General features: G+C 37.8%; 3 protein-coding genes across 7 annotated transcripts in view; 1 reads left to right on the top strand and 2 right to left on the bottom strand.

Annotated features, from left to right (window-relative positions):
• Window positions 1-756: 756 nt before the first annotated feature.
• Window positions 757-7195, bottom strand: exoc1l (exocyst complex component 1 like). The gene is made up of 5 exons (XM_030148305.1): window positions 7159-7195; window positions 5497-5610; window positions 2804-2926; window positions 2283-2461; window positions 757-1342 (listed from the first exon to the last, which is right to left on the bottom strand). The coding sequence occupies exons 3-5, from the start codon at window positions 2922-2924 to the stop codon at window positions 1073-1075; spliced, it is 570 nt and encodes a 189-aa protein (XP_030004165.1). The 5' UTR covers window positions 2925-2926; window positions 5497-5610; window positions 7159-7195; the 3' UTR covers window positions 757-1072.
• Window positions 7196-7518: 323 nt separating this feature from the next.
• On the top strand, window positions 7519-23240 carry clockb (clock circadian regulator b). Of its 5 annotated transcripts, none has more exons than XM_030147632.1 (25): window positions 7519-7641; window positions 9122-9212; window positions 9480-9639; window positions 10259-10347; window positions 10890-10949; window positions 11224-11372; window positions 12495-12586; window positions 12752-12841; window positions 12984-13104; window positions 13415-13528; window positions 13675-13793; window positions 13909-13991; window positions 14447-14553; window positions 14647-14794; window positions 15030-15105; window positions 15475-15619; window positions 15762-15865; window positions 15962-16069; window positions 16203-16361; window positions 17047-17247; window positions 17363-17365; window positions 18377-18573; window positions 18749-18878; window positions 19405-19536; window positions 20368-23240. In XM_030147632.1, exons 4-25 carry the CDS (start codon window positions 10331-10333, stop codon window positions 20644-20646), a joined length of 2634 nt encoding a protein of 877 aa, XP_030003492.1. In that variant the 5' UTR covers window positions 7519-7641; window positions 9122-9212; window positions 9480-9639; window positions 10259-10330; the 3' UTR covers window positions 20647-23240. The 5 variants fall into 5 exon arrangements, with proteins under 5 accessions (XP_030003492.1, XP_030003486.1, XP_030003517.1 ...); XM_030147626.1 differs by having other exon boundaries at window positions 19402-19536; XM_030147657.1 differs by lacking the exon at window positions 17363-17365 and having other exon boundaries at window positions 18386-18573; window positions 19402-19536.
• kitb (KIT proto-oncogene, receptor tyrosine kinase b) overlaps window positions 20364-24581 on the bottom strand; it is a 31591-nt gene continuing 27373 nt past the window's right edge. The window contains 1 exon segment of the mRNA XM_030147553.1: window positions 20364-24325. The gene's annotated coding sequence lies outside the window, so the exon portion shown is untranslated.

The raw sequence follows: 24581 nt of genomic DNA, 5'->3' as shown, positions 1-24581 counted from the left end.
ATGCCATTTTGGCAAAGTTCTGGGTGGATGTATGGTCCCTAAATGGCCCAAAGTAGGCAGGCCAAAATCAAACCAGAAGGAAGCCAAAATTCACCCAAAGCTAATTGCGGACTTCCAAAATATAACCATAATTGTCCCAGAAAAGCCCCAAATCCCCATAATCCAGCCAAAAAGTAGCCAAAACTGACCCAAAATTCACCTAAAATTTGTGTTGATCATACTTTTAAAATGAAGTGGGCTTTTCTTCTGGGTAGAAATTCCCACTCTTTGCACAGTGTTTTGGCTTTACAGAAATGTGCCAAAACACAACCAAAAAACATCCATATATGTAATAAGATGTTGCCGCTCTTTAGTCAATCCTCTGGCTTGCTATAAACATGCCATACCATCCCTGTACTTGATCCTCTTTACCCAGTCTTTTGGTTAACCATAATTCAGCCATATATTGCTGGTGCCTCCATATCTATTATGGATAACCTTAATCATACCACAGTTAAGCCTAAAGATTTTCATGACGCCAAAAGAAAGCCAAAAACGCCAAATGTATGCCATAATACTGCCAAAATATTTGCTATCTGGGTAGATTACAGAGGACGCCAAAAATATCTTATAACCCTCACCCTGGTTGCTGTTAGTTTTTGTATTACTTGAAATTATTAGTAGTATGGCTACGAGTACCACACAAAGCATAAAGGAAAGCAATGAATCTGCAAATGTTTTATTATTTTGCATTTTAAATTCACATTTTTACAACAACACACAGGATCTTATCTTGTACAGCAAAACCTATAAAGATCACAAAACTATATTTTACATTCAAATAGGCTCATACAATGATACAAATAAAAAGTGCTTAAAACATTCATTTTCAGTTTGTTACATGTACCTTCAGATGATGCAAAACATGTAAACATATACCTTTTGTGCAGGAATAAGCCTAAATGCAAGAGAAACCACAGTTCATACCTGTGCAACACAGTTTTGTCCCCAATGGTTATATCCTACTGCATTTTCACCTGCAAATACACTCATGTATTGCGACATACATACATACTTGAATTTTAGTATTTCATTATGCATCCAGTGGCACAGGACACATGGACAAACATACTAAATTAAATGCGTAGAAGCATATCTGTGAGAGAACCACACAGTCTCCTCTGTTGGAGTAGAAGGATGTGGGTTTGATGTAGGTCCAGTCAAAGTTCCGTAGGTTCAGTGACCTCTGACAGTGTTGGTCGCTCAGAGCAACAAGAGCTCGCACAAATGCATATTTGGCTGAGCAGCTGATGGCTGTCACTGTACGCACCTTGTCAAAATGCAGCAGAAAACATGGGTCATCCTGGACAAAATCAATGAGAAAAACAATAGTTGGTATGTGAGGCAGTTTATTTTCTGACAAATTATTAGAGTGAAGCAATGCAGGTAATTTCATGTCTGTGGAAATTCTTGTGGATATTTATAAAAGTCAGTGATATAAAGTACAAATAGCTGATGGAATTAAAACAATGTCTCATTTTATTAGTAATTTTCCTGGTATTTTTCCAATCAGCAATGTTTCAGTGATTGTTGCTACTATTTATATGTTGTGAGACAAAAGTAATAATATTCATCAGTTAATTATTTACACATTAACATGTGTGATACAAAATTTAAATAATTCACTTTATTTTAAGAATATGAAACAGTAAGTGTTGGGGCAAACTTTAGTGATTTTAGTAAAATGTCAAGTCCAGTTTATCTACAGGTATCATGTATTTACATTTAAGTCTTTTCAAGCTCATTTTAACCAAATTTGGCCTGAGATTTTTATTATTCAATCAGATAAATATTAAGGTTAAGTAGTATGTGCGAAATAGGTGTTTATGTAAGAATAAAATTACTGGAGTAAGTTTGACTAATCTTCATTGTGCCAAAATATTAATAAGTATTTAATATTAGTAGTTGTACAAATTAAAATGAAAGTATTTTTAAAGATGTGTAACATCAGAAATGTGGGCTTTGATGCATTAGAGCCTGATTCAATTTAAAAAAAATAATAAATGTTTTGGTTATTGAATTATATCAAGTATTTTCGGCAATTAAGACCTCACAAAATAAATGCTATGTCCTAATCTTAATAAGGCCTAATTTGTCTGATAAACTGAAGACCTTTAAGACTTTAATAACATGCAGACAGGTCTTAATGTCTACATTTTGAAATGTACTGTATGAACTCTGTTCCTATCAATAACACTACGCAGTATACGCAATGAGAGCTGTGATTAAATTTGATTAATTACCACATCTGGATCCCTTCCATCAACAAGATTCAGGTCTTGCAAGGACCAGATCTCAGTCCTCCTGTAGCAGTCCTGTATACTGGAACGCTTGGTTTGGGTCCTCTTGGATCCAGATTTTATTGATGTCTCAGACACCTGGCATCCCACTATAGATAATTGTACCACAGCTTTTTTTGCAGCTGTGAATGAATGAGAAAACAAGACTATTGTAAACTTGTGCAGTGCAGCAGCAGGTATCAACAATAAAGCTAAAAAATCTTGACAAGAATCATTTCAAGCCTCATAGACTTTACGCAGTATGTTTAATAGGTGAATCACACAGGGCATCTTCAACAGCCTTTCTTCATTGAAAATAACATGCTGTTCCTCTTTATAAAAAAATCCAGCAAGAATTATTTTAAAATAAAAAAAAATTGCAGTTATGTTGCACAATGAACCCTATTTAACCCCTCAAACTAATTTAAAAAAATATCACAAAAAGCATACTCTGTATAAATCTAATCAACACAAAAGCTGTTTACCTGACACACAGAGAAAATGTCTTCCTGGTGATGGCTCTTCAATCTCAATAAACTCCACAAGCCTCTGTTTTGCAGGTCGGAATAAAACTCTCTGCATCTCCTCCCGTAGAAGAGACGACATCACTGAAGTGAAGAAGAGAAAAATTAAGACCAAATGAGGGGTAAGGGTGTCTGGAAACCAGGTATAGTTAGAGAGAAGGAGTGAAAGTCTGACAACATCCAAAAGAGGGGAGAAAAATATAATGAGATTCGTGACACTGGAGTAAACCTGGCAGTGTTGGGGAGGGACGGGCTGATGTTTCCTCTGGGTAGACTATGTGAAAGTATGTGCTTTTCTGTAACACACACACACGCGCGCACACACACACACACACACACGCACGCACACACACACACACACACACACACACACACACACACACACACACACACACACACACACACACTTTTCTCAAGGTTTGATGATCTAAGATAATCTTTCATTGAAGTACTGTTTTCATTCCAATTTGCCCAAGAGAGACTTGGGAGCAATTAAAGTCCAATACCTTCACTTCATCCTTTTATTGCTTCAATTAAGATCCATTACAATACCGATCCTGACATTGACTGAGGTTTCCTGTAAATATGGATTTTACGCTTTTTATTTACTTCAGTGGACACAAAGCACAGACACATATGTTCTTCCATCAAATGCACACACAACGGCAATATGTTGTTTTTCTCTACCTCCATTGGTCTTTCTGTCTCCACTCATATAGAGGTATAATGTGGCATAGTGCCCACTTTTTGTCTGTGATTAAACGGTTGTTGTGTGGGAAAAGGATGTCCCACAGCACTCTGCATGGTTTCCATTACCGTGTAATAATTCAATCTCTGCGAACAGGTACAAGTGAATAGAAGCACTTAAAAGGGGGATTTTACAGGCACATAAAGGAAGCTATACTTCCTTAAAGATCATGACTCCACAAAACAATTTGCTTGCTGTACTAATAAGCGGACGGAGCTTAATATGACTAGATGAACTGTATTTTTCAGTATGACTTTGCAAAAGGCAAGTCAGAATTGTATAGGTGGATTTTTTTCATCAGCTTCACCAAAATTTTCCCAGACCAAAAGGCTGATTCGATTTGTTAGTGGGAAAGAGTGTGGCTCCATTGGATTTGTCACATTTGTGAAAACAAAGACGGGTCGTTGCACAGTTAAGTGCTTTATTGTTGTTGTTGATGATGGTTTTTGTGTGTGTTCTCTTGAAAGGCTTTTTACCTCTGAGATGGAAAGATGAGCAAATGGGCAGGAAGTGTATAGGGGAAAGGAAATATACGAGTGTTGAATGTCATGAATAACACATGAGGTTTATTGTACTTACTAATCATAAACTTTAATCCCAGTCTGTCTGTCACATGCATAGAAAGGATTATTATTTGTACTGAAAAAAAGTAGGAATTGCATGAGGGGGACTTACTGAAACATGTGATGAAATATACAAACCATTTTTCACTAGAAAGTCTTTAGTCAGTAGAAAGAATATGCCACCACTGTTAGTCCTTCTGCAGTTTTTGAAAACATGCAGCTATTCAAATAATAATAAATCAAAGATAATGTCGAAGGAGCCTGAAAAGAGAGAGATGCATGACTGATGATAAAGAGGAGGCGTATTAATGTTTGGAATAAAATCAAGTGAGCTGGCACCAAGAATAGAGAAAGATGTGCTGGTAGAAAGATGCTGCAGGAAAATAAATGACCACACTGCTTAATAGCAAGTAAATATTCAAGATATATAAAATTACAGATGCACAGGTGGGAAGAAATAGGGATGGGAGAGAAGCAGATGAATCACAGGAAGAAACCATAAAGAAGAGATAAAGGTTCAGGGTGAAAATGAGGTTGTGGAAAGGAATTAGGAGTGTATAATACAGATTAGTTAAAAAAAAAAAAGGGCTGACAGGGAAATGAAGGGAAGATGAAAAAGGGTTGGAAATAACAGATAAGAGGGGAAATCCTAAAGAAGCAGATACGGACTAATCCAAAGCAAATCAAGAGAGAACAGAAAATGATGACACAGAGAAGATGAAAAGCAAATCTATAGTTCACACAGTGGAAAGCAGCTGAAGAAAGAAATATGAAGCAACAACAAAGCTTGGAGAAATACACATCCATAATGAATTCAAGCAGCGCAGCAGAAGTAATGAGGCTGGCAACAACATATATAGAAGACATCTAATGAAAACACTTTAACATACAGCCGGAAGGCATTAATTACATGTGAAAATAGAAGAGTTGACTACAAGGAATGCTTGTTTTCATACAAATGTTGGATTCCACAAAGGTATAACTTATTTATCAGTTGTATTTTGATAGCTTGACATTTTCCAATTTCATGCTAACTTCTGTTAAACATAATGGGCCATCCATATGTATATTTCTATTTCAATGATGGTGCTCTAACCTTTAAAATTCCCTTTGTTGGTGTTTTAGTACATGATTTTGTTGAGTTACATTTACGTATATTTTATTTTGGATACAATTTTTGTTTATATGGACTGGACTGATGAATGAATGAATGAATGAATGAATGAATGAATGAACGAACGAACGAATGAATGAACGAACGAATGAACGAACGAATGAACGAACGAATGAACAAATGAATGAATATTCATCATAGTGCCTTTACTGTGCTCTAATGTTCTTACCCTTGAGCCTTTATCAGGTGGCAGCAGTAAACACAGCAGAGGAGGTGAGGCATCTTCAGGAGATCAGGAGTCTCTGAAGGAGGTGACTTTTGCCCCAGAGTCATTTGGGTCTGACTGTATAAAAAACAGAGATCAACATTAACCTACTGTATGACTCATGGTTGGTGCAAGTAAGCAATAATCATGACATAGCCTATTAGGTGTTTTTCAGGAAATGAAACAGAGGCAAACTGACTAATCACTTGACTTTGAGTACTTTCCCATGTCTTGACCTAGATCCCTACTCATTACCATGAGTATTTTGTAAATAATGAAGTAATTTAATTATTTTTTATTTTAATTTGAGATCTATTTAATTCTGATGAGGGGATGAATAAAGTTAATCTCTTTTTGTCCCATCTCAAAAGGAGTACAGAGCAATACACCTTCACAAAGATACATAGGCCACTACCATTACTATGACAATTACTTTAAATATTAAACCAAAATAACAATTCTGATTTAAGAATGTAAAACTGAGAAGTATTGTATCATCTAATGAGTCACAGCCAGTTTGCATTTGATGGGAATATAGTAAGAAACTGTCCTAAATATAGGTTGGATTTTATATTGCTTTATTTCTGTATTGTATTACTGTGAATCATTGATGGCAGTCTTGTGAGGATGAGAGTTTACTTATTTATGAATGAATGAATGAATGAATGAATGAAAGAAATGTTTATTTTGAACATGTATACCAATAGAAAAAATAAATACATAAAGGTATATAATTTCCATAATGTGTTTTAAATGGATTAGTCTGAAGTTTATTCATTCCTACCTCAAATTCAGCTCATGACCAACACATAACTACTGTATATTAATTTATATTAATACAACATGTGTAAATGTTTGTATCAATATAATAATTAACATTTATATAATTCTACATCATAATCCACTACGAAATATAAACTAATAGAAATACAATATACATTCTGCTATATAACTGCCTTATTTAATTCTAACTATATAGACTAATCTAAAGATATCTATATTACATTCTATCCCAACTTAAGGGGCTTAATAAGTATTTGTTTGTTTTTGGTTTCTATGAATTTCTGTACTTAAATACAGTATAATATATGTGGTAATGGAGCTGCAAATATCACTACACCATGATACAACTACAGCCCCTACCTTTATATTTTCATCTGGTTCATGAATGTTGTACACATTGGGAATAAAACTATAGACTTCATTAATTTCATTCATTCATTTGTTTATTTCGAGCATTTACAGAATACATGCCAGTTCAAAATTCCAAAATCATTCATTTACTCTCGAAAAGGAGTGGAAAGAAGAAAAATGTATTTAATCCCATCCCCATTCTCATCATCAAATAACTTAACATAATAATAATTACTTTGTACGTGTATGTCATTGTCACTGGGATTATGTACTGGGGGGGAAAAAAAATCAGTCACACTTAAAGGTCATTTAGGTGAAGCATGAAATAAACGTACAATCTAAAAAAAAAAAAAAAAAAAAAGGGAATAAAAAAATGTATAATATTAAAAAATGATGTGTCATTTACTTGGGGGAACCTCGAGAAAGTGGAAGGTGTAACGTCACGGCCCGTTGAGTTTGTGATTGGATGTCGATAACCGGGAAACCCCTTACCATCAGACAGGGTCATCCCTACCCATATTTGCACCCTTCAATGTCACATTCACAGTCTGTTTCCCTGCTCCGACTGAAATAATATTTGCCCTTAAGAATCAACAATCATTTCATTCTAGCAGGGTAGAGTTTTAAATCTATGGGAATCTAATTTTAACAAAACTTATATTTGTATCAGTGCTGAAAACATTCTTCGTCTTAGTGAAAATAAAATACAAGCGAGCCTTAAAAATCTTTAGACGAGTCAGACGTGAGAAGCCACAAAAACACGCAGAGTCATTTCCCCTTTCCGTTTTTGCTGCTACTGTACTTGCAAAATAGTGCGCCCTACTGTCTCCATTGCGCATGACTATACGTCGTAATATGAAGTAGGCCTCCTGTTTTTCTCCACATCCCGGAGTCCTCCTGAGTCCTGGCCCCCACCGCCTCGATGCAACGTTTAAGTAAGCAAAACACGGAGGCTGCAGACGATCGTTCGGGAAGGTAAGGGGTTTTTAATGCATATTCAAAGCCTACGGTGGTTGTGTTTGGTGAAATAGCATGTCCGTCGCGGTAGGTAGACGGTGTTTTGAGCGTGCGGAAGCGGTCGGACTGCAGAGGAGGCTTCGGGACTGTTTCCGCACGCTTGAGGGAGAGCAAGGCCCAGTGACCCACATTCAGAGCAGCCAGTGTGTATGTGTACGAGTGGGCGAGCGCGTGCCCGTGGGCTTGTGAGTGTCTGTGTATGTGCGTGTTCTCTGCTGTGTATGTATGTGTAAGTGTGTGTGTGTGTGTGTGTGTACATACATCTGCCGCGAAAATGTTTCCACCATCGCTGATTTTAGACATTTGCCAGCCATCGACATACCATATCTGGTCGGTTTTTGAGAGGATCAGTCCCCGCGCGGATATTTAGGTATAGTTTTCTCGCGGTGTTTTGTCACCAACGGTTATATTTGAGAGATTATTTTGTCTTCAATGTCAGTTGTTGCGTGACAGCTTGAGGCTCGGCGCCAGCTTGCTATGTTTTAGACTGCTATTCCTCTTGTTTTTTTCCCCATAAACATTTGTCATTTTATCTATCTCAACTGTGCCACGCTGTATTCGCGATTTTAGTCGGAGGAAATGGGGATATTTAAGGTATTAAATCTCCCAATTAAAGGGGTAGTTTTTGGTCGCGAGCTTAGTTAACCTGCTAGCTAGCTACATGGGCTGTTCTGTTTCGGTTGTATAACGAACACCTGTGGCATAAAAAAGGTTAACTATATCAAGATATTATTGTGCTTATCGTAATAGCCGATGGCTGTTTTAGTCGCCTGCATTAGCTCCATGCTGCTAATATCGGTGCTCGTTTATCGGTAGTGGTGTACAGTAGGAGTCCAAAGCTAGTGGCCGTCAGGAATACATGAGTGCAGGTCAGATCAGTGATTCCCAAAGTAGAGACCGGGGACCACCGATGGGGTACTTCAGCAGATGTATAAAAATCTCGCCGTTATCTCACTTCAGAATTAGCCTAGCATGACAACATTGCTATCCATAGGTCTTAGTGCACCCATCGTGACCTTCCTGTTTACTTATAGTCCTGTCTTCCAGCAAAATCCTCTTAGATGGGGTTCATTTGGGACTCGCTGATATCCAAGTGGGGGGTCTTTGGACTGCCTCGCAATTAGGGTACTTAACTGTGTTTCTAGAAGCACAAAACATACATAGCCTTTCAACTGTGAGAATTGCTGGCTTTTCTCAAATATATTTGATTTTATGGAGAAATCATTAAGTGACATTATAAATATGTCATTTGCAGATATTTTATTCATTAAATTGTTTGTTAATTAACTGAAAATATACTAATAATAGTTGCTTGCGGTCCTGTTCCAAACAAATGGCCTGTGCACTTTACATTAGTCATCATTGTTTGCCTGCATGATGAATAGTGAACATAGACTGTTGGTGGTTTGAATGAGTCTGTTTTTTTTGTGTGTTGCAGGTAAGGTGTGGTTCACACGTGAATATTTGTCAGTGCCTGAAAGGATAGGTTCAAGAGCGGCGAACCTGCATACAAAAAGACATTCCAGAACGTAAGTAGAAATTATATTTGCCATGTAAAATAGTAAAAATCTGTTGGGCTAAAAAGAAGCCTGATCTCCGGTAGTTTTCACCTAACATTAAAGGAAACCATAACATTCAAGGGTCATGTTTTTGTTTTTTTTTTTTGCTATGTGCTTCAAACAGTATGTTGTTTTACCACTGTGTTGCAGTTAAAGTGAAAAAGTGTTCAGAGCTGCCCCTGAATTGACCTGAGGATCCTGTGTGACCCTACATTTGTTCTCTGATTTCTCCCACAGGTTCAGTTGACCACTATGTCTTTCCTGTGGCCTGGCACTCTTCCATAACCCCAATGACCTCTGCATCAGTTTCAACCATAGAGTCAGCCTTGACCCCGAACCCCATTCTACAACCCCTGAAGAAAGACATTAACTGAGCACGTGCATAAGCTGCAGTGGGGTGAGAAGTGACTGCACACATTTAAGATATTCACAGAGGTGTGGTGTGAGACACGTAATAAGCATATGAATCAAACACATTGAGGTTTAGTCAGGCAGCCCATTATTTTTAACTATATATAGATATATATATATATATATATATCTATATATATCCAGTAGCACTACAGTTAGACATAATGGATGTTCTAAAAGTGTGTGTTTGAACATATGCCATGAAAATATCTCTACAAATGCGGTGTTTGTTTTATATCTATGTTTTGATTCAGGGTTCATTCAACAAGGATTATTAGCCCATCTTGAATGGAATTAATTTCACTGAACACAATTGGGAATATTTTTTGCACATTTGTGTTGAGAATGATAGACTGCATATGTAGACTTTAAAACATTAACTGCTCATATATTTACAAACATGAAGATGTTCTTGATTAATTTTACCAAGTAGGAATTTGCTTCAAGATTTCATACATCTGTGAGTCTTATCTCTTTTATTTCAGAAAAAATTCAGTTAACCAGTCAGGATAGTTTTGCATGTGTACATGCTAGCAATTGTAAGTGTGAATTACAACATGAAACAAGACTCATTGCTCAACAACAGTTATGTTCTTTCTCTGCAGGTGGTCTTCCAAATGCCTACCTCACGCCTAAAGAGCAAGTCACTGCAGCCACAGCCCTGATCAGCAGCCAACATGACATCAAGCATAGGGTATGCTGCGGCACAAACAGCATATGATAACATAAAGCTGCACATGTATAGATAATATAAGTATGACAAATGAAAGTGTACTATATGAATTTGCAAAACATGCACCTTATCCTAATTTATCTGTCAATTTCTATAGCTAGGCAAAGATAATTATGCTCTGAATTGCAATATATGACACATCAAATAATTGTGGGGAAAAAAATGAAGCATTATATTATCGCACCAAATAATGTTTTTGTCAGGTCAAATGAAGGAATGTTTATTGATGTATATTAACTGATATGTATTCAGAAACACCAACACCACACCCAATTATACAAAGACACTTGTAACCTTGTTGGCAAGCACAACACATTCCTTCTCTCTGTGACCCAAAAATAAACCTACTCCTGGCATGTAGGAATCCTCTCATTAGCCAACATTCGTCATTAGCTATTATTACCAAAGCATATCTGCTTTCAAACTGCCAACAAATGTGCACACCCAAGAAAATAAGTGAACGGGAAAAATTTAGTCTGCAACTTTTTTTTTTTTTCTTGTAGGGATGATTGTAGCATCTTTGATGGGTTGATGGAAGAAGATGAAAAGGACAAAGCAAAACGGTAAGCTAGATGTATGAATGAACCAGTGTGCCATAAGATAATTGATTGGTAGATTATTTTCTCATAAATCAATAACAATATTGTCTTTAGACCAGAATTTAGTCTTTTAATAACATGAATAGCATACATCTGAATTTCTGAGACATCACTCTACAGAAAAAAACACAGGTAACAGTATTTCAAAGTGGACTCTGTAGTATATTTGATATTTCCAGGGTGACATATTAAACAGTTTGCACCAAACCTAACATCTGATTTTTGTTTTATATTTCAGCGTGTCCCGTAACAAGTCAGAGAAGAAACGGAGAGACCAGTTCAATGTCCTCATCAAAGAACTTGGCACAATGTTGCCAGGCAACACCAGGAAGATGGACAAGTCCACCATCCTGCAGAAAAGCATTGACTTCCTGTGTAAACACAAAGGTCAGTCCTCATCACCTTCCTTATCTCACTTCCTGTTTTCATGTCGAACACCTCCTCTTCTATATTTAGGTTTATCATTTACTCTGCTGTCATCTGGTGTCAGTGCTCTTTTTCTTTTATGACTAGACACAGGCCTTGTTTTATTTCATTTATATGACACATGGGTAATGTTGTTTAACTCTCCTCAAATTAATTTGAACCTTTCAGGTATCTTGTGAACAGTTATTGTTTTCCTTTGTTAGGACTGACATTGAATCCATAATTTATTCAGTTTGTATTTGACCCAGTTTACATGATTGTCCTCTACTGTTTCTTACCACAACCTCTAATTATAAACTACTTACTTTGTATATGTATGTATTATTTTTGATTGAAAATTTTTTATTTCAAATGTTTTATCATCATCATAGATAACATTTAAAAGGGTAGTTTTATATTCTGCTATATTCAGCTGCAGAGATGTGAAGACTCCAATCTCAAGTTACATGAATGAATGCAAAGGTTCTGCTAGTTGAGTATTCTTCAAGAAGATTCCAGAAGGCTCTAGCCAAGTAACAGTTTGGCCAGTAACTTATGTTTAAGACAGGAATTTGGTATTTTATTCATCTGTGTATTCAACACCAGTTTGGATGGATTAAAAACAAGATCCAGCTTATTAATACATGATGTTTAAAGGTGCTTACAGGCGACTGTATTATTGTGTGACTGAGACAGGCAAGCAGTTTTCCTCTGTTTCCAGTCTGTGCTAACCATTTGCAGGCTGTAGATTGATATTTAACAGTAAGTAATGAGTGGTAGTGGTTTCTTATCTAATCTTATTTAATGTATCATATAATTTCTGCCATGAAACACATTCAATTATCAACTCAGTTTCCAGATTGTATCTAGATTGCATTGAAGTTGAACTATTCCTTTGACTTTCAGTGAAGTGCTGCATTGTAGCGTTGTGTTATCTAGTGTTCTGTTTTACTGTATTGACCTATCAATACACTTCCCTCCATGCTTTGTTTTCTCTCTTGTTACATGGTTAATTTTTCTTCATTTAACCTTTCATAGTTAAACAAAAAAAAAATCCTTATTTTGTAATTTTTAAAGTTTCAAATGTTTTGTCTCCCCTGACAGAGAACACAGCCCAGTCAGAGTCCAGTGAAATCAGGCAGGACTGGAAGCCTCCATTTCTTAGCAATGAGGAGTTCACCCAGCTCATGCTGGAGGTCAGAAATTTCACATTTTGCACTGTGAAGTCCCTGTACAGATGACAAAAGCATTTGTTATCACTGTGTTATTGTGTTTTATTTTAATTAAGCTGAACAAATCCAAAAGGATTAGGAATTCAAATAAACTGCTCAAACTCAAATTGACTTGTCTTCCATTACCAGGCTCTGGATGGGTTCTTTATAGCAATAATGACAGACGGGAACATCCTTTATGTTTCTGAGAGTGTCACCTCACTACTTGAACACCTGCCTGTAAGTATCACTGATTCATTATAAGTGTTGTATGAGAAGCTTTAGTCAGATTTTTTCCCTGTTGTGTGGATCTGATCATGTCAAAATGACCTGTGTGTGCATTAAAGAATGTTTGGCTTTTCTCCTTGTGCGTATTCCTTAGGCGGACTTGGTGGACCAGAATTTACTAAACTTCCTGCCAATTGGGGAACACTCCGATGTGTACAAGGCTCTGTCCACGCACCCCACTGAGGCAGAGAGCCTTACCTCTGATTACCTGAAGAGTCAGTATCTAGTCTACACACACCACACCATGCTGGCTATATGTTTCAACAGGCAATAATGTCTAAGCAAATAAGTGTAATGCAACAACGGGTGATTTATCAAATGTATCATTATCTTCTATTTTATAGTTGTCCATTAGTACCACCATACTTGAACATTTATACTTGAACACACTATTAGCTGTTTCTCATCAATCCTCTCAGGCACTGTGAAACATCTTGAACAAATAAACAGGATTTATCATGGCACTACAAAAACTGAATTGTTTGGTAATGTTTGTGTCCTTTTTTCCCTCTGTTTTTTTTTTAGCCAAGAATCACATGGAGTTCTGCTGTCATATGCTACGAGGGGCCATTGACCCCAAAGAACCCCCTGTCTATGAATATGTCAAGTTCATTGGCAACTTCAAATCACTTAACAATGGTAGGTGACTTGGAGTTTTGCATCTTACATTGTTATTTTGCATAACAAGCCATGTGTAGTTATGTTGTCATTTTAGTGTCTTCAGTCACCTTGCCTCATAACATGGGAGAGGTTAAATATTATCGTCACTGTTCTGTGTTGTATAGTTCCTAATGTCACGAGGAATGGTCTGGCAGGGGTGTTACAGCGGTCACTACAGCCTGCATTTGACGACCAGGTGTGCTTTGTAGCCACTGTTCGCCTGGCCAAACCTCAGTTTATCAAGGTAATGGGCAGACACTCACAATTCCCATATACAGTTGTAGAAGAAATGTTACACAGCGTGAAAACTATGTTGGAATATGGTTGTCCTTTTAAACTTGTGTGTTTTACCTTAATAGGAGATGTGTACTGTTGAGGAGCCCAATGAAGAGTTCACCTCCAGACACAGTCTAGAATGGAAGTTCCTCTTCTTAGACCACAGGTAAACACACCTTTGAGTTGTTCCTTATTACCTCCGCCAAGGAGGTTATGTTTTTGCCAATGTTTGTTTGTCTGTCTGTTTGTTTGTTTGTTTGTCTGTCCGTTAGTGTGCAACATAACTCAAAAAGTTATGGACAGATTTGGATGAAATTTTCAGGGTTTGTTGGAAATGGGATAAGGAAGAAATGATTAAATTTTGGTGGTGATCGGGGGTGGGGGGGGGCACTGATCAGCCTTGGCGGAGGTCTGCGCTCTCCGAGTGCTTCTAGTTCATTCTGATATTATCACGCATTTTGTTGACATACATTAAACTTCTGGATTGTCTTTCAGTTGTATTATTTGGGCACACTCTACTGAATTATGTTTGATATTTTGATGATGATAAGCAGAATATTACCCTTGTACAGTCTTCTTATCTTTTGTGTTTGAATACCTCACCTGTTGCCATTTTTTCAGGGCTCCACCAATTATAGGCTACCTGCCCTTTGAGGTTCTGGGAACATCAGGGTACGACTATTACCATGTGGATGACCTGGAGACGCTAGCCAAGTGTCATGAACACTGTGAGGGCTCTTATATACATTTCATTTAAATTCTCTGTAAAAAATCTTCTCTTCTTGTTTGTTGAAACTGCCTGTGTTTTTTTTCTCATTCAGTGATGCAGTACGGTAAAGGGAAGTCTTGTTACTATCGCTTCCTGACTAAAGGGCAACAGTGGATCTGGCTACAGACGCACTACTACATCACCTACCACCAGTGGAACTCCAGGCCAGAGTTTATAGTCTGCACGCACACAGTAGTCAGGTAATACTAGCTGAATGCCGTCTCATCTCATTTTATGTACCTTTTACTGATACATACTTACTGGAAATTTTTGCTGGGATCATTCATATTTTTAGACTGTTTTGAAATGGTCTTGTAATAAAAAGCAATTTTCTTGTGACAGTTTTTTTTCTTATTCACATTTGTCCTTCAAATGATGTGCCTTCTTTCTTGTCATTAACTGCTTGCCTGTTTTACCCCCCTCTTTTGGCTTCAGCTATGCAGAGGTGAGGGCAGAGCAGCGCAGAGAGCTGGGCATTGAGGAGTCTAATCCAGAGGTCTCTGTGGATAAGGTAATTACTCCAGGAAATCATCTACCAATAAATATGTAATAATTGCCTACATTAGTGTCTACATTAGTGCCTAATCCAATAATTCACTGGAATTTATAATACAACACACAGAGTTAAAGATATATGATGTACATACATAACCATATTTTTCTGATTATATTAAAGGAGAGGTCATGTAGTTACATTACACATTTTTAAATGAATATGAATATATTATGTTATATATTGAAGTATTTCAATCTTAAGGCACATGCAGCATATTCAGTGTCTGTTTATATGATGCCACATTTTTACCTCTATAATGTCTGACTTTTTTTGTTAAAGCATCAGCTCACAAATGTTGTTGTCCCTCTGCTTGGCTGTTTTCAGAGTCAAGACTCTGGCTCAGAGTCTCAGCTGAACACATCCAGCCTCAAGGAGGCCCTGGAGCGATTTGACCACAGCCGAACCCCCTCCACCTCCTCGCGTAGTTCCCGCAAGTCCTCGTCACATGTCTCTGACAACACTTGCACTTGTAAGGATAGACTCGGTTTCCGAAACACAAATAGTTTTATCTACAAATACAACATGTCAATCAAATACACTATGACTTCTGCACTAAAGAAGACTGGTGAGACATCAGTTCTGCAATTAATGAAGTCCTTTTGATTTCACAGCAACGGCTTCCAAACTGCATATGGACACGGCTACGCCTCCTCGGCAGGCACTGGCATCAACAATGGAGATGACATCACAACGCCGCTCATCCATTAGCAGCCAAGTAAGACTTTACTGGCCACAGTTTGGTCAAGGTATGCAATACATCAAAGACGTATACTGTGATGTCTCTAATTGTTTTTTCAATTCCTGTTTTCAGTCCATGAGCTCTCAGACCACAGGTCAGAGTGTAACTCCAGGCATGATCACTCAGCAGCCACAACAACAGCAGCAGCAACAACCACAACAGCTACAGACGAACGTACAGGTGAGGAGGGTGACAATAAACTCGGCAATAATAATGTGTTAGGGGAATGAACACCAAAACATCAGTTGCTGCATATGTGCCGATAATTAATCCCACTGAAGTTGGTTAACGGTCCTCTTCTCTCCTCCCACAGCCTGTCATGGAGTTCTCTGCACAGGTGAATGCCATGCAACACTTAAAAGAGCAGCTGGAACAGAGGACTAGAATGATACAGGCCAATATCCAGCGGCAGCAGGAGGAGCTGAGACACATTCAGGAGCAGCTGCAGAGAGTCCAGGGACAGGGTATACAGGTAAGATTTGTGTCGCAGTAGAGGCAGCAACATTTTATGTACAGGCTGTATTAATTGTTAATGCTGTGAAGTGCTTATTTTATTAATCTTCTTCGTCATCTGCCTGGCAAAGCTAAAAAGCTTGCATATAAAATGATAATTGAGTGACCCTGACCTGCAACTGAAAACAAAAGATAATGATGTCTAGAACATAAACTAGTCATTCACAGGTTGTTTCTGTGGTGTAAATAAAGGTTTCATCATAGTGTACACTTTGCAGTTTGGAGACAATCAAGCATAGGGTGGTAACATTGAGCTTTCACCACATGAAATTATCCAAATTTGGAAAATCACTACAAAGACTACAAATTATGGTCTGTGTTTTTAAATAGATCCATCTGTATATAGCACTGTGTCTTTCTCTTTTATACTCTACCTGGTTCTTCCCTGACCTAGATCAGGACTACAGTCATACATAATGTATTACTCTGGTTATTCAGACTTTATGAAATGGTAATAATAGGCAGAGCTTCACCACCTTGATGTAAAGCTCTTTCTTTTCCAAAGAGAATCTTTCAAATAATTGTTATTTTATTTAAAAAAAAAACACAGATTAACCTAGATTAGGTAGACAGTATTGAAAAAAATAACCATACTTTAAACACACTGCCGACTCAATACCATTTTTTTTTTTTTTTTTTTAAAGATGTTGCTGCAGCAGCAGGGTGGAGCAATGAATGTCCAGCTCCCACAGGTGGGCTCAGTCCAGCAGACAAATACTTTGACCAGCCAGGTCCAGCAAACATCACTTAACCCCGTCCATTCAGGCACACAACAACTCACCATCCAGCAACAGGCTCCTCCTCCTCAGCAGAGCCTACAGCAGCAGACCAACACCCTCACACAGGTAACACATGGGTTTTTAGAGGTTCTCCTAGTTTCATGTTCGCTCCTATTGTACTAGTCTACTATGTCTCTGCTGCTCTCTTCAGTAAAAATAATCTCTCAGGGCTTTTCTTTAGCCCTGTCTGTGTAAAGGAGAAGGCAGGACATTACACACAATATACTCCATGTGGTTAGCTGTGAACTTATGACATTTGAGTTTATATCTGCAGAAACTACTCAAAGCACAGTACTGCTCTGAGAAGCTGTAATGTTTACAGCTTATTCATATAATAGCAAGAGCCTCTGGGCCTGTTGTGAGAGTTAATCATGTGAGAAACTATACAGAATAAGTCTAGTTTGTATGGGGTCTGACTGTGGCTGCAGATGCTCAGAGCTGTAGAGATCTGGATGAAGTTGACTTAAATCAAGAAGCATGGTTGTCACTATGTTTTTTGTGTTCAGAAATTAAGCTGGGCATGGGCAATGTATCAAACTGAGTTGACTGATCAAGCATTTGCCTTATAGTCCAGGTGGAAAATGCCTAAATTGCAAAATTAAGATTAGTGCTTCCTCTGGAGATCTTGATCAACAAAAGTTCTAAATTCAGCCTGCTTCTTTGTGTGATATGCATACACACTGGTGCTTTATTTTTTTACAGTTACCTTCAGTTTTTAAAATTAATAATGCATGTTGATACTCTTGCAAATCCTGTGATTTATTGATGCTATTTGCAGATATGGAATTTCATAAAGAAAACTACTTCTGATTTAGGCAGAAAAAAGATTAACATCTTGAATTGCACGTAACAGTGAAAATAATTTCACCGAGCAACATCAAGTTTTGATATTTGACCATATTTTTGAGCCCTAAATTAAATACAAATCTGAAACTGAGAAATGTCACAGAAAGGAGTAGTTTCCAGTATTGAATTTTCCAGTGGTTTCAACACAACCTGCACACGAGTTTGTTTTATGTGCTATTGTGAGGGTCTTGTGATGTTTTTTTTTCTTCTTTGTAGCAGCTATTTTAAATTTCATTCAGCTTTTAAACTGAATTGAAAAAATATTAAAGTAGAAAAATAGGAAGACCTCAGTAAGGCTAATGCTGTTGTTGAGTCTAGTAGCATAAATATCTTTTTCCTCCCTGACTTGCAGCCCCAGCGTCAGTCCCAGCAAGCTCCTCAGGCTCAGTCCCAGACCCAGGGCTCCGTGTCTGCTCCACTATACAACACCATGATGATTTCCCAGCCGGGGCAGCCCAACGTGTTGCAGATCAGCACCACCCTGCCGCAGAACAACACACAACAAGGCACAACTGTGGCCACCTTCACACAGGACAGGCAGATCCGGTAAGCACACTCAACCTGCTATGCTATGGAGTGATATTGCTTGTTTTTAATTGCATTCTTCAGTTCAACAAATAACTACTGGAGATTTTAACAATAAACAAACTGCTTAATTAATGGAGGCTATGATCCAGCCTTTCTGTTGTTTCTAACTTTCCCTTTATTTTATTTTCTCCAGGTTTCCAGCAGGGCAGCAGCTTGTGACGAAGCTTGTAACCGCTCCAATGGCATGCGGTGCTGTTATGGTGCCCACCTCTATGTTTATGGGGCAGGTGGTCACTGCGTACAACCCCTTTGGCGGACAACAGGTAAGGACAAAGCCATGTGAGTCACAGAAGAAACTGTATCTGTCCAACACCAAGAATGGGTAGTATTTTGAGTCTAGCTTATTCATGTAACATGTGTGACACAAAACCACACAACACGTCTCAGTGTCAGAAGGTGTGGCTGTGGTGTGAGGCCCCTGGGTGAGGATCTTAAATAAAAGATATTCTGTAAAGCACGTTTGCTAAGAGAAAAATGTTGCTTAGGTTATTGGTAGAAGAAGTCAACAGAATTTATTTGACACCAACTTCCTTTGTTTGACAGAGGAGTAGAATGACCTGAGGGTAGTAGGTAACTTCTGAAACACAGGTTCATGTTTTATATTGCCTTTTACAGTAGACTCCACTACTGCATTTCCAGATGAAAATAATAATATGGAGAAGTTCCCTTTGGACCAGGTCATACTGTCATCAAAAGAAGTGAAAGTCTTCTGAACATGTCTTCATTCCTGTTAGCTTTATTCCAGTATATGGTTTGTGATAACACAAATTCATCTCATTTTCACAGCAGGGTGGACAGACCCAGACCCTGACACTGCAACCAGCCCAACCTCCTCAAGGTCAGCCCGATAGCCAAAACCAGACAGCTGTAGTGGCCCAGAGCGGACAGCAAGGGCAGCAGCAGCAACAGCAATTTTTACAGGTACCAGTAGAGGGCAGCACATATCATGATTTGGAAATTGCTTAATCTAAGCCATTGTTTTCTTTGGTTCATCTTGCAGTCTTCATCTTGCTTTGAGCAGCTGTATAATAATTAAACTAGTAAAAAAAAAATTAAAGTTCATGTATTTGTTAGTTAACTGATTAATTCACCTGCAGTCTGCAGCAGTATGCAGAAAAATAAAGCATGGTACATTTATTTGTTCATATTTCATTCACCAACAAGATGTACAAAATCTAAACAGCAAAACAAGATCATATGTAATTCTGTTAAATAAACAAAAGAAGTTGAAACAGCAGCAAGTAAATGAAACAGGCAAAGGTTGAAATTCATCAGACAACAGATTTAATGGAACTCACCGTAAACAACAATGTTTTTAGCCTTGGTTTCAAAGACCTGACAGTATTATCAGACCTCACATATTCTGGAACTTTGTTTCTCAGATGCAGGGCATAGAACTAAAAGTAGTTTTAGGTTTTGACCCTGTAGCGTAGTTTAATGTTTTAGTGTATTCATATTTTACAGTATCCTGACTTAGCTGACCAATTTACATTATACTTTTTTTATGTTATATTTTTAATATTTTAGTTCATTATATTTTAGTTCATAATTGTTGTATTGTTTTGCTTAATTTCTGTTTTACTGCTTTATTATCAGTGGTTTCCACGTTTTGCCTTTTTTATTCTTTTTATCATTGTTGTTTGCGAGTATTGCTTAGCCTTCTACTTCCCTATATTTCTAGATAAAATAAAGGTTGAATGAATGAGTAATTGCTGTTTTCTAATAATAATTTCTGTGCCGTTCTCCTCACAGGGCACTCGTCTTCTCCATAGTAACCAGTCTACCCAGTTGATTCTGCAGGCAGCTTTCCCACTCCAACAACAGGGCACTTTCACCCAGGCTACACATCAGCAGCAGCCACAGCAACAACAACAGCAGCAGCAGCAGCAGCAGCAGCAGCAGAGGCAACAGCAGCAGCAACAACAATCTCATCACCAGAGGCACCAGCAGCAGCTGAAACCACAGCCCCAGAAACAGCAGAAGGCCCCATCGTCACACAGAACTGACAGCGTCAGCAGCCAACCGCAGTAAAGCCTAATGGAACAGTAAAAAATATCTGGAGGCAATCAGGGGCTAAGAGACTGCTGTGTACCCCTGCTTTGGATGTGTGGCTGTTGCAAACTTCTTTTTCCCCGCCAGTCGCTGCCCTATCTTTCTCTATCTGAAAGAAACGAATCATAGGAAAGAGGAAAGCCAGTGAGTCCGCTAGGAACTCTCCAAGATTTGTCACCATGGCAACAGGATGGATTAAAATCCCCCTTTTCCCTCAGCAGTGGCAGAGTTGCGAGGGAGATGGTGTCTCTGTGGAAACCTGACAAAAATCCTGAGAACATGGTAGTGGTGGACTCTTCTGAAGGTGTGTCAAAATGAACCGACCTTGTACAGATTTACTGTATGATAAAACCCTGTAAATATCCAATATAACCTAACAGGAAACAGAAATGTAGTATTTTATATGATTGCATGGAAAGAATAACTGTGTAAGCTTTTATTAGTCGCTTTTGAAAAAAGAATTTTTACTTTGTTCAAGTGTTTTCTGGTTAAAGATAGAGCAACGGTGTGCTCTCCCAGACCTCTTGTCCCCCCTCCCCTTCTCTAAAAGAGTCCAGAATAAGGCTTTAAAGTTCTGTCAGTTTGTTTTAAACATGGTTGGGCTTGGGTTTTAGTGGGAGTTGTGTTTTTAAACACTGTCTCTGAGACACAAATGAATCTTTTTAACTTTGTAAGTACAAATTATGTTTGGCAAGAAACTAGATTAAAGTTTAACTGAATTCTTTGCAGGATGATCACTGTACTTATAACGGGTTTAGTGATTCCAAGTGCCAATAACATAGTCGGTTATGTTGTTTTTTTTTTTTTAATTTTGAGCAGACTATTCAAAGGCATAAATATATATTTTCCAACAAGATATTACCCCTAATAAAGTTAATGCGTGTGTATATAGTAGGGATTATTTTTTAACAGTCAGAGAGCCCTATACGTAACAAACAGTATATCCTCAATCTCCTCAAACTCTAGCACTTGATGTGGTTGTGTACAGTAAATCACTGTCCAGACCTAGTTGTTTGTAATCTGTGGTGTGATTCTTCGAGATAGTGTGTGTTTTTTGAGAAAACAATCTTAGTGTGCATGAGTGAGCCTGAGCGTCTGTGGACGGTATGTCTGTGTTTGTTTGTTTGTTTGTTTGTTTGTTTGTTGCCCCTTGTGTCTTACAATATTTGACTTAGTAAGTATTTGAAGTTGCTGGACGGTACTCGTACTCTCAGGAATGTGGAAAGTTTAGATTCTGCCTCAGTCTGGAACCAGACCATGAAGGATTAGACAGTGATGCTGCAAAGACCAAAGGGAGAAATGTCATAAAGGATGTTCTGGTCACTAAAATTTGACCCAGATTTCTTAGAGCCTTTCATGTTGTTTTCTTATTAAAATAGTATGTGAGGGAAGTCTCTGAAGATGGCAGCCAAAATGTTGTTTTTCCCTTAATTATTCCAGAGGGGGAGGGGTTATTCAGATAGAGCAGAAATCTTAAAAACTCAACTTTCATTCAGATTGAAATGGACACACTTTGCCAGTTAACTCTCTCATGGTCTTCTGTATCATCAGTGTTTTATCCTTCTTTTCTTCCTAGGCCTCATAAACCCTCATGCAGTTCAGTTCACTTATCACTCAGTTCCCAAACAGCAGTTGAAACCAGGGACGGAAGCAGGTCCATTTAAATTTCAGATCGTTGGAAATAAATGGATTTGGGTTTGACCTCTGTGTTACAGTTGTAAGCCATATCTAACAGTAAAGCCTTGGATTGGAGGAAGTGCAAAGGTTGGCAAAGGAGCATCTAGAATGTGTTTGTTCGTCTCAGAGTCTAGTCGAAACTGTGCGTATGTGTGTGTTTGCAGTTTGTGCGAATATAGCGTCTCCTCTTCTTGATCCTACTTCTCGTATCTCTCGGGGGTCAGTATTGTTTCCCCTGATGATAGCCAATCAGTTCTTGCGTTGCAGTATACAGAAATAATTGTAATATTCAAGAAACTTCCTCAGTGGTTGGGCACAGTATTCTGCAGGCCCATGTGTGGGACAGCTCAACTTGAATATGTTTGTGTGAGAGCGCATTTGTGTGCATGTTAATCGTCACTGTAACCCGTTATATTTTCATATGGAAACAAGATGTGTGACTTGTGAAGAATGGTTGTTAGGCAATGCAGAGCATTAGTCTACTGTCAGCCTATTGTTTTACAATGACAGACTGCTCTTCAAACACTTATCACAATAACTACACATCAGACCAACCTCAAATAGTAATCCTCTGAGATGACAGAGGAGATTGACAGGAGAAGTGAAATTGGAGTGATGTGAGTTTTTGTTTTTTTTACTTGACGGTCTTACTATTTGAAACAAGGTCTTCCACCCCACTCATAGCAAATGTAGATCCTCTATAGAGTAGTTTGTGTTCAAGGCATCACTCAAAAGGTTAATGTTGAAGTGTTTGTAGTTGGATTATTTGTCACTGATACCCAGCCCAAAGAATGTAAAGGTGTTTTTAAAAGAGACTTATGGATGTTGTAACTGTTGATTATGGAAAACCTTTGACAGGGTTTATGATAAAGGAAAAAAGGGGTGTTTAAAAAAAATCATTTCTCTCACTGCTAACACCCACATTTAGAATCCCAAATACATTATTTCCAGGGTTTGCATCATAAAAAAAAAATCAGAAATCTCTGAATGTTTCATCATTGCAATCTTGGGTTTTATTTTTTGTATTTTTTTTTTAGCAACAGCAGATTCCGGGTGGGAAAAAAAGGAATTCGAAAGGTGTTGGAAGAACGATATGTAGGATATTTGAAATGAGAACCTATTGACAAGTCAGTGAGCTCCCCTCCTCACAGATCCACAGGTCACCTTTCCACAACACAATTTGGTTCTATAGCGTTCTAGTATGATACTGTACACATAAGTAAAGCTAAGAACACCAGTATTCAGTGTAAAACGGTGCTATGCTAACCTGTATGTATGTATGTATGTATATCCCTTCTTCTGCTCTTGAACTGTGCTCCTTTATCTACCCCAAAGTCAAATGTAATAATAATCAATATTTTGAAGCAAAAAGTTTGCTATTATTATAACCCCCCTCTCCCCTCTTGGTCAATTTGAAAATAAAAACAGTTGCAAATATTTCCATTTGCTGTATCTGCTGTTGTGTTTTGGTGTGGATTTTTTTTTTTTTTTTTTTTTTTACCCAATAACACAAACTTCCCTTTGGTTCAACCGTCACAGGTACTCTCTTTATTATAACAAGTCACCCAACCGTATCAAAACCGCATGAACTTCAAATCCAGCATACAATTTGTCCTCTCTCCCAACAATAAATGAAAAAACCAAATGCATCCAGTTAATAATAATAATACAAAAAAAAATCTAAAGGCACATATCTAGTGTATTTACATTGCATACATTTCAGACATAACAGGAAATAAAGTCAGAAGAGCACATCATTTGTCGCAAACATCGAGCCATTGGTTTCACTAAACAGTCAACTAAAGCTAATCCTTAAAATACATACAGCAATACACCACGTTTTCATATTGTGTCACAGTATTGAAAGCTACAATGCAGAGGGGACAGCTGTCATAACTTTGCTACGGCTCAGTTTTCATGAAGATGTCAGATATTTTCAAGGCCTTTCAACAAATGGTTTAAACAGTTAGTGTGGCATGGACTAGGACAGTGGTTCTCAACCTTTTTTGGCTCCTGACCCCATTTTAACATCACAAATTTCTGGCGTCCCCAGACATTCAAAATAGAGATGTTTTTTTCCTAAAATTAATTTGTTTTTGATTATGTAATAGTTTGCTATACTATGTTGCAAATAAACATTAATTTTGAATAATATTTAGTCCATATAATGTATATTATTATGAACGGAGGCAGAAAAGCCAGGTGTAGATTACTGCACAAAGTGAGAATTTGATTTT

Source organism: Sphaeramia orbicularis, chromosome 1 (assembly GCF_902148855.1).
Source record: "Sphaeramia orbicularis chromosome 1, fSphaOr1.1, whole genome shotgun sequence".
NCBI lineage: Eukaryota > Metazoa > Chordata > Actinopteri > Kurtiformes > Apogonidae > Sphaeramia > Sphaeramia orbicularis.
Note: the sequence above shows the minus strand (reverse complement) of the source record. Positions and strands in the feature narration are given on the sequence as shown.